Genomic DNA, 16,052 nt, shown 5'->3' on the forward strand with positions numbered 1-16,052 from the left:
CTTAAAATTCAAAGGGGTCCACATCTCCATTTGAAATTTTTTAGGGGTCCACAAATGAAAGAAGGTTGAAAACCACTGGTTCACTGGCTCTCTTTCTGGTGTTAGCACTTCAAGAAGGATGCTAAAAAAGTGAAGAGGGTTGAGAGAGGAGCTTTGAGAATGGTCAGAGTATTGGAAATGTGCTTTAGAGTGCAAGACATCTGAAGCCCTATCTATTTACCTTCTCAAATGGAATGTTAAAGAATTGTATGAACACAATATATAAGTGCCTACATGAGGAACAGAAATTTGGTAATTAAAAGCTGTTCAATCTGGCTAAGATTCAATGGCTGGAAGTTGAAGCCAGACAGATTTAGATTGGGACTACAACATACATTTGTAACAGTGAGTAAATATTACTGCAATTTAGGAAGGGTGTGGTAGAGTCTTAAATTTAAGATTTGCATGTTTTCTGCCCTAGTTCAATCACAGCTATTGGACCTGAGCAGGAAACTCAAAGGCCTGCATCATGCAGTACATTAAACTCGATAAGAATCTTGATCCCTTCTGGGATAAATATGTAAACTTTAAAAATAATCATAATCCAAAAGGAGATATTTTTAGCTGCTTCTGAGTTAAACAGCCAGAGAGTTTAATTTTGAATTTAACTCTTGTCTTTGCTCTGGGAGTGAACAAAGTAGTAAGTATGACACATTTTATTGTCCATACATAGTAAAGATTTATTTTCACTGCTTTGAGCCAGAGTCTTGCCCCATTTATGGACCCTTTACATCACTCTGGCAATGAACAGGAGAGGTGGATAGCTAATCAGATTGCCCATTACCTAAGAAAAATCTTAGATAGTGCAGCTGTTTCTGTTCCTTGCGACTAAGGGGAGTGGCTGGTGTATTCTGCATTCCAGCAGCCAGGGTCCTGCAGAACTGTGTCTACAGGACTGGGGCTGCCAGCGCAAACTTTTGTGCTAAAGTTAATATAGCAACTGGTAGCCCCCAGCATGACGTTATAGAGAACATACCTCCCAGTTAAGTTTAGAATCTGTCATGTATAATCAAATCTAATTAAAAGCTTAACTATAGAATTATTATTGACTCCTTAATGTGCTTTTTCTATTTTTTCTTCTTTTTGTGTCTCTGTACAACATATATGTTTGTTTCAACCGGGCATCAAAAGTTAATAAGGTATTGATAGTGCAAAGGAACCTGCTTGGGCTTTGGAAGTCTTTCTGCAGATATGAGAAGTTTGCAGGTTTGGGAACTAACAGCATCCAAGCTCTGGCCATTTTTTGTGGAGAAGAATGTAGCATGCTCTTCTATGATCTTCCAGGGCAGAGATGCTTGTTAAACAATGGCAAACAAGTCTTTTTGCACTGAATATTTTTAGTAACAGTCAAACCATTGAATTGTGTGCTTCCAGGATGTGCAAATATGAGTCACTTGTCCTCTGAAACAGCATCTGTCTTGATGCTGAAAACTCCATTCCTTTTTACAATCATGACAACCTGGCTTTGAAATTAGGTGTCACATTGGACATATAATCATGAAGAATCTGTCTCTGCTGTTTTGTTTTCTGTTATATACAAACACATAGAAAATAAAAGTTCTCAATGGACATTGAAAAGTTGTGTCTGTGAATATAACATTTGTTGTTTCACTGTGGGTTTTTGCTTTTGCTGCTTGAGAGAGAAAAAACAACAACAATAAAGTTGTTTGCATTTCCTGATAAGACCTGAGTGATAAAATACTGCACAGAACTTTGGTTAGGAAGACTGATCTAAAATTAGAACTTTACACCAGCAGTTATGGGCCTGATCCTGCACATCTGGCTCAGGTTGTGCCATTGCAGCAGGGGTGGGAAAAATATGGCCCGGGGGTTGGATGTAGCCTGCCAAGAGATTTTATCTGGCCCACAGTGGGTCCCCCTGGATTAGGTGCAGGGGGCAGCCTGGGCCATAGCGCATGCAGCCAGTCCTGTTGTCCCCAGGCATGCAGCACGGCTGGGGCAGTGCAGCAGCTGGACTTGGCTTCCTGGCAATCCTGGCAGTGGCAGCTCTTTCTAGCCAACACTGCCAGTGTTGCTGCTGCCACCAGACTTGGCCCTGCTGCCTGGGCACCCCAGCCTACCCACCCCACATCCACCGCCAACGGCTCCAGACAGCAGGTGGGTAGGGGCTCCATGGAGACTGGCCTGGACCCCCACAGGTAGAGCTGAGCAGATGGGATGGGGCTGTGGTATGTGGGGAAGTGGTGTCTGGGAGCGAGACAGGTGAGCAGGGCTAGGGCTACAATTGTGGGGCAGTGATAGTGCAGGACTGGAGCCCAGGGCAGAGCTGTGATCTTTTCTCTGCATGCCCCTGCTGACAGAGAGTGGATTGCAGCTCTGCCCTGGGCCCCAGTCTCACGCTGTCACTGCTGCATGATCTAGGTCCTGGCTGTGGCTCTGCTAACCCATCCCACTCCCAGACTCCAGACCTTGTATTCCCACAGCCCCATCCTATGTGACCAGCCAAATGAGCCCTGCTAGTGAGGGTCCTGGGCTGGTCCCCATGGAGACCCTGCCTGCCTGCTCCATTAGGTGTCCCTAGCAGTGGATGCAGCGTGGATGGGCAGGCCAGATGGGGCAATTGCCCCTTGTTCATTCCTTGTTCCCCCAGCCCCCAACAGTTTGCCAAAAACCTCATAAGTGGACTTCCAGCCCAGATAAATGCCGATCTCTACATTGGAGTCAGTAAGACAACGAGTGTTAAGGAGCCAGACTCTAAAATCTCTTTTCTGTAGTATGTTTACCTTTATTTGCAGAACTTCAGCTTGCCCTTACTTTTATCTTATTAGATGAAAACCATACATGAAACAGAATAGCACTTCATTATTTTCACCTTCAAACCACTTTACATTTGTTGAGTTAATCCTCAGAAAACCCCTGAGAGGCAAGGAAATATTATTAACTTCCATTTTAAAATGGAGAAGGAAGGAGAGAAGTTAATGACTTGTCCAAAGCCATGCAGGGATTTTTTTCAGAGTGAAGTCAGAATCCAGAACTTTTTTTTTTCCACTTGCAGCCAGAATCAACACTTACTGAAGCCAAAGGGCATCTTCAATGACTTCTGTCAGTTTTAGATCAAGCCCTCTGTCCTGAACTGAGACCATTTTCTTTAAACACAGCAGACTTGCTGTTGTAAATCTTGTGCCCTGTGACAAGGTGGTAATACGAGGGAATTCCAGGGAGGCAAATGAGGGAGAAATCCTCCTTCCACTCTTCCAAGATGTTGGAGTAGCATAGCCTAAGAACCTCAAGTGTTTGAGTCGCTACTCTATAAGGGTGGGACAAGGAGAGCTAGGTGCTCTTACCCTAATTCCAAAGAGCCTCTTCCCACAGCTTCTCCAGGGGTTTCAGCTAAGTATGCCTTTTGCGGTCTAAAGACCTAATCCAAAAGCACTAAAGTAGAGAGAGACTCCTTTTGACTTTAGTGAGCTTTGGATCAGGCCCATGGGTTTTCTCTTTCCTCAGCAAAACCATTAGTGAGACGAACTAATTTATTTGACAGAAAAAGTAGTGTGTGCAAGGTAAGGAAAAATTGTAGATCCTTTCCCATTCTCAGCCTCTAGCTGTAAAATTTGATCCCAGCTATTCCTCTCAGCCTGAGCCATTGGCTCAGCATGTGTCTGAGCAACCTCATAGTTGTCCTCAGGAATTATACTGATTGAGCGTGATTCAAAGCCTACTGAAATTAATGGGGGACTTTCTGTTTACTTCACTAGGCTTTGAGTCAGGCTCACAATTCTCACTTTAAACTATTAGTAATCTTTCAGTGAGTTAAATCCAAACCATTTACCTGTTTGACTTAAAGCCAGATAAATATTCCATCACAAAATATGGTGAATGCCCAAGGCTTTGTATTATTTAGTAAACCACTTTACAGGATGAACAATGATGCATGCATTTATTTTCATATGCCTTTATATTTCCTAAGATTTTCTAAAAATTGTTTCTGGTAATTAAAAACAAAAATCCTTTCTCTTTTCTTTTCTGTTTAAAGGTTGCAGGCATTGTTGGCCGCGCAGACCTACTATGTGCCCTGTTCTTTTTGTTGTCTTTCCTTGGATATTGTAAAGCATTTAGAGAAAGTAAGCATCATGTTTGCCTCTAATATTATGTTACATATTTTGTATGCAGCTTTTGTAAAATATAATAAACTAAAACATCAGCTTGATGTAAACAATATCTGTTTGATGTTTAAATTCTCAGGATATATATATATATCTGTTTTAACTGGCATAGATCACTAAAGGATGTGGAAGGCTTATTTTACATTTGAGACTGTATCTTGTGGAAAAGATTTGGTGTATAATTGTTCTGTTTGTTAAATAGGTTTCCATTTCATGAATGTAAAGGAATCAATCTATTAAACAGGTGTCTTTGGTATATAAATTACAGATTAACCTTTCTTTTGGGCAAGTGTGTCATAATACTGGTATTGTTTAAACAAGAACGAATTTTGAAAGCCTTATTTGTATTTTTAATATATGGTTGAGTCTGGCTCACGATACTCATATGAGTAGTTCCTCTGAATTAGTTGGAAATGTTTGCATATGTACAGGGTGAGTAGAATTTGGCTCACAGAAGGCAGGCTAGAGATGTACCTTATAGGCTAACTGAATCAGAGACACGAGCTTTCATGAGCTAGTTTCTGATGAAGTGAGCTCTTGCTTATGAAAGCTTATATGTCTCTGCTTCAGTTAGTCTATAAAGTGTATTTTTACCATGGTTTCTGCCTCACTTTGGACTAAGACAGACGACTACTAGGGGTGTGCGAAATGGGCCGTATTTGATTTGGATTTGGATTTGGCCCCGATCAGGGACAGTGACTTGATTTGTTGATTTGGATTACTGTCCCAAATTCGATTCGGCCAAATCTGAATCTGAAGATTTGATGCCGATTCCGTGAATCGGTGATTCAACCATAGACACAGCTTGAAATGTTTTTTCTACATACCTCGAGATACCACGTATGGGTCATGAATGCTGCGATGCTGGGGTGGATGAAGTGTCCCACAAGAACGAGGGGGGGCCCTTGCATTCTCGGCGGTGAACACGGAAGTGGCCCGGAGGCACCAGTCACTGAGTCAGAGGGGTGGGGCTGTGCGCTCCCTGGGGGACCCAGAAGTGGAGTGGAAGTGCTTCTGGTCCACTTCCAGGTCTGCTGCCAAGTGCACTGGGGAGCCCCCCACACTCCAGTGGGATGCTCCATCCACCCCACCATCGCAGCATTCATGAGCTGCCTGCTACCTTGAGGTATGTAGAAAAAACATTCAAAGCTGTGTCTACATCTGAATTGTCAAATCTCTCTGAATCAATTTAGAGAGTTCCAATTTGATTCAGAGAGATTAAAAGTTCTCTTTATTCTATTCAGGTTTGGAGATTCAGTCACCGAATCGGGCTGAATCTCCACCAAATCAAATTGGGGACCAAAGCTTTGCACAGCCCTAATAACTCTCTTGGCCTATAGTGTTTTGATCATGACAACTCCATGATTTTAATATGTACAATTTTTTCAAGTGAATTCTGCTGTATTGTTGAATCTGAAATTAGCTTAGCAGTTGCATGTATTTTGATTTGAAAAAAATATCTCAGGGCCCTATTTAACAAATGTTTATACACATATATGAATGCAAGATTATATGTATATATGGAGCATCACAAACCTGGCATGTTAAATATGTCTCTCAGTGGGAAAACTTGTGTAGGGACTATTTACTGGTTATGTGACTTGCTTTGATAGAACAACTTTGTAATATTGATTGCTCGTGAAAATATTGTCCAATTTAAGACTGGGTACTTAAATGGCATTTTAAAAGTTCCTGTTTACTTCTCAGGTGGGTTTTTTTTTGGTTTTGTCTAGCTTGCCTCTGTATCAACAAAAGCTTATCTGAACCAGAAAATAATCACAAAAAGAGTAGCCCCAACACCATCTTGTTGGTTGGTATTTACTTCTATATTCACTTATTTGGGTCATGAAGAATCATGCATTGTATTTTTCTGTATTCATTCTGTAGTAAATCAGATTAAGGAAGAAACCATCACTTAGAAAAAATAGGGACAAATGTGTTTTCAGCCTGACTGTTAGAGGCTTTAAAATAACATAATTATACTGGCTTTACTATTATGAATAGATCAGACACAATTAAAAATTATGTGCGATTTTAGGTTATACATATTTGGAATTTTTCTGCAATAACAAAATGTTGGCTTGGCCACTTTAAGAAGGATGAGTCACTTTATTAGCAACCTTGGGCTGAAATTTCTGGCCATTATGTACAACAGGAAACCTTAATTGTGGAGGGAGGATACCAAGAACTGCTTAGACTGGCTATTGAAGTTGATGAATTGCAGGCAACTGTTTTCATTGTGCTTCTGAAATGGAAGAAAAAAGTATATTGCAGGGGAAAAATTTATAAAAGAAGTAGAGTCTTAACTAATTTGATCTCTTTTCCTTGGGGATGGAATTTGAGAACTCTTTTTATGAATCAGTCATTTGCAGAGGCCAGGGTGTTAATCTTTGAAAGTGCAGAACTTGTGTGGTTTGAACAAATTCCTACTAAGTATTGAGCAACAGTAGTATGTTGCGTGTTTATCATCGTGACATTACATCAATACTAGTGACCTTAAGAGTACTTGATGTGCACAGATATAGTTGGTTTTTATTAAGATAGTTTATCAAAGATAATCTGTTCTGCCAGTATTTACCTTTCAGATTTAATTCAGCTCTCCTAAGGCTCATAGTTAGGGACGTACCAAATTTGCATTTTGCAATTTTCGCAAAACCCACAAATTTGGTAGGCCCCCCTTGAAAAAGTCTGATTTCCATGAAAAACAACTAGCAAGAGGTGGTGGGGAGGGGAAGAAGCTGCAAGAGAGATATGGGAAGCCCTGGCAACCTGAAGCATGCTGGGGGGTGAGAAGGAGAGATGCAGGAGAGTTTTGTGGCAGAGTGCTCTGGCCAAGGGCCCTGGAAGTCCTGCTCCTCCCTGGAGATTGACAGATGGCTTTGTCTCTATCTTCAGGGAGAGGTGGGATTTCCAGGGCTTCTTGGTCAGAGGCATGGGGGGACCCACTGTGAAAATGACACCTGACAGCACCAGGACTGCAAAATCCAGAAGCAGCTGTCGCAAATTAGGTCGATCCCTACTCATAGTGGCCTTTGACATGCCTTGTACCTAGGTTATGTACTTCTGGCCCACTGATATTCTGAATTCAGTTTCTTTAGTCTACATACCCATGAGTAACTGCCTTAGTTTATTAGCTAGCGATCCAGGCCATGGTGGGAGAATATTTTTAAAATATGATGTCAAATACTGTGAAATCTTCACAGCATTTGAGTGATTTAAGAGGCTGCTTCTTCCTGTAAGTTCCATACAAGTTGCTACAACCTGGCACTGAAATTCTAGTATGTGTTTTCTAATTTGAAAAGTGACCTTAAAATGCCATTGTGTAAGGTCTTTGATTGGCCTAATGCTTTCCAGACCAAATGTGATTAATTTGAAAGTAAAAAAACCAAACAAGCAAAAAAAGCTTTTTCCTGCATACTGCCCTTGCAAACTCAGCTTCCAGTCTTAGACCTAACCTAGCTCGCACCTTATTGCACCAATAGTAACAATTTGCTGACCAAAATAGGCACTCAGTGATATCTGCCCAAACCTGCTGCCTGAGATGGTTTGCACAGTTCTGATTAGAACTTTAAAAGATTCTCTTAAAGAGGTCCAAACACAATTCGGGTTCAATTCTTTCTCTTAGTTGTGTTGGTTCGGCTGAGTTTGTGGGAGTAAAAAGCTGATTTGAAGTATGAAACTTAGCTAATTGGGCTCTGTGTAGTGAGGGGCAAGGCTGTAGGGGGGATATATTTAATGGGACCAGCTACATAGTTGAGAAAAAAGACAAGTTTTTGAATGCAAGACTTTTTTTTTCCCTTGGGTCTTGCTAACTGCTATGCACACAGGACCTGAGACTGAATGTCATGCATTCAAAAGCTTCCTGAGGAAGTGTCATGCATGGATTTGAAAACTTGTCTTTATCCCAACTATATTGTTGGCCCAATAAAAGATATCAAATCCTTGCTTCTTACATAATTTCTGGACCATCATGGTTTCAACGTCACTGTTGCACTGTAATGCCCTCTGAATAGTGACAAAGTATAGACCCATGAAATAAAAGGCAACATTATTACATGGTTACTTTCAGAGTAGAATTATGCTTCAGATAATTGAAATAAAGATTTTCCTACAGCAGGCAGTGAAATAATCTTTTTATCTCTCTAAACTCAAAGTGTTCTCCTGACACCTGCAAAGTTACTGTTTTAATATGTCTCGTAATTGAAACCTTGTAGACATAGCTGATGGACATTGGCAATTCAAGGCTCACTTAGCAGTTGCCATTACATCATCTTCTAGATCAAACCAACATGAGAATTGTCTTTGTCAATAAGACAAAACCATCTTTTTTTAGTTCCCTCTTTGGGAATCTTGTGTTTCTATCCATGCCGGAGTATTACTTGATATCCTCTGCAAATATTAACTTCCACCAATCTGTGCCAGTGTATTTTCTCTCTCTTCCAAAGCTTGTGTGCAAATATATTGCCTATAGTAATTTTGCATTAGTATGTACACGGAGTAAGAAGATTTGGAGAGAACCTAGATGAAAGTAAATTTTTTTCCTTAAGAAGCAGACATACAGAGCCCTTGTTATTAAGAGTCATATAGGATAGACTAGATAGTGTGTCATGCTTACCCAGTGTTTGTTTTGCATAGAGGAGCTAAAAAAAGTTGTTTTTAGTTGGGAAATGAGACTGAGAGGGTTTTGGGTTAGAGTTGAAGCTGCCCTGGAGGAGCTGTAATATTGAAACTGTTCCAGGGGTGGAAAAGCAGAAAAAGTTGTCAACTTGGAAGTCCTTCAAGAGAGAAGGAATGTCTTTTGTGTAGTTTTAATTTATATTGTATGTCTGTTTTGGTTCGTTTATGACTTTTGCTGGATTGTGGGACAGATAGTTTCTGTTTTAACTGAAATGTGCCATATTATATTTTTAAAATATGCAGCAGCATTTAATACAGGATATGGATTATGAGTGTCTTATGCATTCTGGTTCTCACTTGTTCTTATTCTCTTTATGGTGTATGATGTCACTAGAACACTTTCACAGAACGGCACCAGTGGGCTACTTGAAAGGCTACTACTCGGTTTTTATTTATTCTCTCCCTCTGTTTTCAAATATATTTATCTAGAACTGAAAATCTGCTCTATGTGTTTGGAGAAAACAAGAACTGACAACTATTTGGCTAGATTTTGTAAGGCAGTAATGAATTATTAACTTTCTTAAGGTCATTGAACTTTAATGCACCATACTTGGGAATTAATAAGAAGGCCTAGTGTAGTGTGCATGCTTCTTTGCTTTGTCTTCACCTTGTTATCAGTCTAGTTATATGAGTTTAGTCTGTGGATTTGTGATGACATGATACAGGATGATATTATTAACTTGTGAAATTTTGACCAAGGTAATAACCAAGGGATCAGTCCTTTGGTTCCTACATTCCTAAAAGGTACTCTTCTGGTTTGTTTGTTTTTCCTAAAGCTTTTGGTTAATATTCCTTTCTACCCACCTCTTACTATCAGTAATGTGGCACTAATATTCAGTGTATAGCAACATAAATTTGCATAGTTTTACCAGTCATGCATTTTTTTTAAGGTGGGAATCTTTTTCTGTGAGAGTAATTAGTGTTATAGAGGCATAACTGATCATCTTCACACCCTGGATAGCAGCTCCACACAGGGCAGTGACAGCTGCTGCACCACTGATAGTGGCAGTGGCTATTTTTATTCCCTACCCTTAAGTATATCACCCAGGCCTGCTGCCCTGGTCGCCTCTGCTCAGTTATGCTACTGGTATTATACCACTGAAGCATCCTTTATGAAGCTATTTCTGTTGCTTGTTTTGGTAAATATAACTGTTCCTGGCTATTAAACAGTTGGGGGGCTGATTTTCAGTGACGTGTGCGTTCATGTGCCCTCATCTTGGGTATTTCCTTTGTGCGTGGCTATCTCTGCAAATCTAGTCCCTGTTTTATTCGTAATCTATACAGCTAAAATAATGGTCATTTGTATGTGTACTATTAAATGACTGTTTCATATCTCTTCAGCAAAGCTGTAGTTCAGCAGTAGATGAAGCTATCACTTTGTATTGTACTTTATATTATATACTTCAGTTTGAGATGCTTGGAATCTAGAGATCTATTGAGACCTTGACAGACAATGTGAGAACCACACTTCCTACCAGAGTTACACAACTAAAAGAAAACATTTGTTAAACTGAACAGCAGTTCTGTATGGATTCAGAGATCTGGAGAGGAATTGAGAAGCCTTGATTTTACAAAAGCAGTCAGTTTACACTGATATTGCAGATACTTACCTGGTATCTTAAGAGTAGGAAGTTTTTGTGTTTGATCACCAAAGTTTAAGGCTAAGTCCATTAGATAAGATTGTTATGTAATGGAGCTTTATAGATGAACATGGCTTGAGGGAGAAAAAAAGGCAAAATCTACCTATCTTAACCAGAAGAGAGGATGTGTGTGTCCATCTTAAACACAAGAGGGGGGTGTGTGTGTCTTACTCTAAATAAGTGCTTACAATACTTTCTTTCTGCTTTTATTGTCCACTTCAAAAATTGGTTTATTAGTTCAGGACACTGTGAAACTGCTTTGAAGCACACAAATAAATGTAAAGTTCTGCAAAGAGAAAAGAGTGTACCTTCCTGAATGCCAAGATACAGCTCCTGACCACCCCCCACCCCTAAGCACGGCTGTTGCAACCTTAGATCCAAAACTGTCCAGTTACTATAGGAAAAACCTAGGATCAATTAATTCCACAGCATGAGGCACACTGTGTATGCAAAATTACTTAGGCATGTCAGCTTGTCAATCTGCATAGATGACCACCCCAACATTGTTTGTCTTAAAAAACCCCAAAAAAACCTTGTGGGTTTTCCACTGAATCTCTTGGGCTTTCAGACTTACCTACTTCTAAGAAGGGGCAGCCTGGAGATCCTTTTATAAATATATGGAAACACTAGATTTCTAACTTTCAGAACAGAAATGTAACACACACTATGCTTCTTTGGCATGCTTACAATCTTCCCCATCTGTTAGGGTGGCACTATGCCCACTCACAATATGGTGTACTAGTTTCAACTAGGCACAGGTGCCAACCAAAGATTGGTTTCGTTTTCTGACAGAAGATCTTCCTAGTGGGAAGCAGTTCAGTATTAGGGGAATGTGCTTCATTAAACTGATTGCCTCTGTTGGCATGTCTGTATCTTATAATAATAATAATTAGCACTTATATACTGCTTTAAATTTTCAAAGCCCTGTTCAAAAATTAATTGATTAATGGCATTACTAAATTCCTGTCTTCTGTATCTAGTTTTCTAGGCTAGCTCAGTACTGTTTTTTTTCTGCACAGAAGAAAAAGTATGTGCACATATTAACCCAAAAACAAACACGAGATAATATTTTCTTTGTCATTGGAAGATTCCTTCCATGAAACTTAATCACAGACTAATGACATTTCATAATATTGCATCTCAGTATCTGACAACATTGTCCTTTAAAGACCGCAAGAAGAAATAAAGCAACTAAAATTTTAGTTTTGTAAGAGAGGAGCTTGATATTTATTTATCTTTTTATGCTGAGTATTTTCACTACCTTGGGATGCTTCTGCTTAAGCCTATGTATACCTCACATGCTTAGGCAATTCTTCTGAAAACTGGAAATGTGCACATGATAGTGATTCTGTCTCATGTAAAAAAACAAAACCAAGAGTGGCAAATGCCAAATGAGGGAGATGGCAACATCTACTTTGTGTTGTAAAAATTTGAGCTGAATTTCCCTCTGCATAATAGGGAGAAAACAAGGCTGGAGAAAAGTACCAAGGAGCTATCAAGTTGAAACTTTTTAAACTAAGTAAATCTAGGTAAATCAGATAAATCTAGTCACTCTGTACATATTTCTGTTCCAAACTACTATAACCCTTCAGCTGGCTAGGAAGAGCCAGATTCAACAAAGTGTTCAGTGATGTCAACTCAAGAATGTATTTGCCTAATTTAATATTAGTTGCTCATAAATTGTACAAATTTCAAAAATCCTTGTATACAAAGTTTGGCTTTCAGATTCTCTGCCTATAATGAGTTACTATCATTTGAGTTAATAAAGAGCTTTGTGGATCTTACTTATGCAAGGGACCATATGTGCTGAATGTTATTGTTATTGAGGGTTTTTTTTGTATGGACAGTTTCTATCCTGCTGTAGAATATCATAATTAACTTCAGCAGAAGAGTCTGGTGGGATGAAATGTCGTATCAAACTGTATTTGTATATCAAAAAATGGGAAAGGAAAAAGAAAACAAATCGATCCCTTTTCCCTTTAGAACCATCCCCCCCCACACAAAAAAACCCATATCAAAACAAAAACCAAAATCAAAACTTGAATTTTGAATTTGTTTCCCAAGTATTTTTATTCAGACACAGAATATGAGAAGACATGACACTGAATTTTATAAGCAATCATGTTTTGTTCTATTAAAAAAAATCAAATGTACCTCTGAAGTCCAAGCCATATGATATCAATCTAATACATAAAATATATATTTCTATGATGCTGATTGGCTATGATGGGGATAAAATATATGCCTGCTTGTGGTGTCCTGCATCAGCTGTCAATGATTGTACTACCTTAAGGACTCCCATTCACAGTCTCTCCCGCCCTCATTCTCACCTTACTAACCCCAGAGTTCTCATGTGGCTGTAAGCCATGCTTCCTGATTGCATATGTTAACTTCTTCACTATGGGCCCTTCACCCGAAGTGGCATTAATGGGCTCCATCACATTCCATTGCAGTATTAATGAAATGTGATGCTATACCTGCTAAACTCAGCAGTTTTAGAGGTGCTTTTAGCAACTTGTGCTTTTGCAGATTAAGCAACAGTTAAAATGGGAATCATATGGCTGACACTTCATGTTTTCATTAGGAGGATTTTTGCTTTCTTCTCTGGTAGCTTGAAAGGGTTGCCATTAATAACTGACCTGTAGCCAAGGATAATAAGTTTGTGTCTAATGATTGGGCTTTGCAGAAATATGTTGTAGAAACTTGTATGGAGCCACACAATGTCTACCAAAGGGGGAGATTCCTAATGCATCTGTGGTCTACTACTAAATCCCTGGGGCCAATGAACAAATGCCGGCATATTGTTGTTCATTCCTTCTACACCTTTCATTTGGCAGGGTAGAGAAGATTTTAAGAGAAAGTAAACAGTATTGCATTTTTTTGTTTCTAATGCCAATTTAAAATATTATAGCCTAAATTATGTCATATTTTACATTGACAGATAAAGAAGGAATCCATTTTTCTGTATTTTGGGTGCTGGTGAGTGTTCTTCTAGGTGCAATAGCCATGCTGTGCAAAGAACAAGGAATTACAGTACTGGTAAGGGTTCTCATAAAAGCTAGACTCAATGTCCATAAGCTACTTACGTAGAAAGGGGGGAAAGTTTCTCCACATCTCGTTGCATATTCCCTTTCTGCATGCAAATCCCTAGCAGTGCCCACCCACTTAGCAGTGGGGCTCAGTAATAGCCACCTTCTGTGTGGGCTGGTCTGGCATGACCCCCCACCCCCCAAACACACACAATTCCTATTCCCATTGTAACTTACATCAATGTAAAAAGTCCCTGGCATGCATTACATTTGTAAATAAATAAATGTAATGCAACATGCCACATGTTCAGCCAATTTATGATGCTATAAAATGGCCAACCAGCCACAAGATATTGCACAGGAAATGTCTGGCAGTCTGAGGTCTGGAACCCATATGGGAGTTCCAGATGCCAACAGTTGTTGATGGTCATTTTAGGACTTTGGACAGCCTCAATCCAACCCCAACAATGAGCTGTCTGCATGGGTTGCCACGTTCCCAGATGGGGGAGCCAAGGGCCCCAAGGGCTTCCCCCAGTAGAAACCTTGCAACTCTTGCATTTGGCAGTTTTTTAAAACTACATTTGAAGTGTCGGGTTTCACCAAAGCCACAGACTTGCTTCAGCCCAGTACTTCAAAGTTCCTAGCCCCACAGCTCCTCAGCCTAACAGTTTCTAAAACCAGGGCTGACAGTTGGAGGTATGGGTGCATATTGATGTATGCATCGTGCCAGGTCTCCAGCTGGCTCTGGGGCTGTCCAGAGCCAGGGCTGACGGTCATTAGTTTGTTGACCCTGACCTCAGACAACCCAAGCTTTAAGACTACTTTCAGCCCAGTCCTTGAGGGCTGTGGATAGCGCTGTTGCAGTCAGGATCTGAGGAATATTATGCCCCATCCCAAACACAGCACATCTTGCCATGCACCCCAATTACTCCATTATTTTAATGTTAGCCAGGGGCTCAAGATTGGTGCAAATTATACTAGGGTAAGTGTTTTTGTTTTTTCCTGCCCTCATGCTCACTGTTCAGGCAGATCTGCAAAACTAGTGGTGATGCAGTTCATGAAGGACATAATTAGCTGAAAGAGCAGTTTATAGAAACCTGCTCTTTTTTTCTTTATGACACTGCCTGGTTATAAATAGTTCTTCTGCTTATGTATAATGTTTGTTGATTCTCTTTTCATTTTGTTTTTTATTTAAAGACGTAGCTAGGTAAATGGCAGCATTCTGGTGGGGCGGGAAGGGGATTCATATACTTCTGCATTTTCTTACTCAACTGAAGTCATCCTATTTGAAATGACACAGTCAGACTCCTGAGATGTACAATTGGGAATTTACTTCTATAGCTGGGGAATGGCCTTGGCTGTAACTGGAAGGGTCAGAGCATCAGAAACAGGAGTTTGTAAACAACAAATATCCTCATGTCCTTGCTTATAAAGAGAAAACAAATTGCAGAAAACATCCTAGAGCATGAGAGCTGCCTATACACGTGCTCAGGGGTGAGGGGCTGTCTCAATTAAAGCAGTTCCCAGAGACCTGCTCTAATTAAAATGCCTCACTATCATGTATCTTGAGCCCCCATTCATTTAAAAAATGGTTGTGGGATGCTTTATTTAAACCTCAGTCAATGAGGTTTAGATAAAGTGGCCCCACAGCCATTTTAAAATGTGCAGGGGCTTCCACACATGACAGTGAGGCGATGCTGGAGCATTCTAATTAGAACATGGAGCAAACTCGATTAATCATGTCTGCTCTGACACATTCTAAATATGAACTAGCACATGTATAGGCAGACAAAGAGAACTGTGTTTTAAATGTGGCAATCACTGAAAAAATAAAAGCATCTCTGTTTTTCATAGTGACTTGAAAATAAGGGTCTGTAGTATCCTCCATCCTTGGGATCTTTTTCAGAGAGGAACTTTGTTGTTGTTGCTGCATCTGTTTATATATATTTAGCCTCAGGATGAGGGAAAACAGGTTTAACAATCAAAAGAAGCACAGGCCAGAGGGAGTAAAAATGAGGGGTCAAGAAGGATCTTGTAAAGCATACGAAAAGGGAAATTATCCCATGAAGAATATCCCTTTCCAACAGGACTCCTGCCTTCTTTCCTTTCTCAGTGAGCCAGCAACCTTATGCTTCCCGTGACTCCAAGCTCTGCACCAGTTTCCATCTGCTCCCTCTAGCTGTTAGAAAGAGACTGAGCCCCTCTACTAGAACTGTTTATCTCCTGGCTCCCTTTAGGCCTTAGAACACTAGCAAACCCTGAAGGTATTAGGGTATTAGCTGTATAGCTGTGGTATGTAAAGATTCCTGAATGTTTCTGGAAGGGTAGGAAGGCTGCTTAAAATGGAATATGCAATTCAGTTAGCATGTTGGGGAAAAAAAGGTCACTAGAGGCAGATGTGCAATGGTGAAACTGAGCTCGGAATATGATGCTATCAGAAGTCCTTTGACTTCAGTGGAATTATTCCTGATTTTAATTATTTTATTTTTATGGTTTCATCCTGCAAAGTGTTGAATACTTTCAAATCTTTTTTAGGTTTCTAG

General features: G+C 40.0%; 1 protein-coding gene across 4 annotated transcripts in view; it reads left to right on the plus strand.

Moving 5' to 3' along the window:
* The window catches only part of TMTC4 (transmembrane O-mannosyltransferase targeting cadherins 4), a 76,369-nt gene that overhangs the window by 20,891 nt on the left and 39,426 nt on the right, over window positions 1-16,052 (plus strand). For all 4 annotated transcript variants that reach the window (XM_090022680.1, XM_090022697.1, XM_090022707.1 and 1 more), the window contains 2 exons: window positions 4,034-4,121; window positions 13,422-13,519. In XM_090022680.1, coding sequence (XP_089878806.1) covers window positions 4,034-4,121; window positions 13,422-13,519 — 186 coding nt within the window. The remainder of the gene's footprint in view (window positions 1-4,033; window positions 4,122-13,421; window positions 13,520-16,052) is intronic.

The sequence above is a fragment of the Crocodylus siamensis genome, chromosome 1 (genome assembly GCF_052110815.1).
Source record: "Crocodylus siamensis isolate JL-2025a chromosome 1, ASM5211081v1, whole genome shotgun sequence".
NCBI classification, from domain to species: Eukaryota; Metazoa; Chordata; order Crocodylia; family Crocodylidae; genus Crocodylus; species Crocodylus siamensis.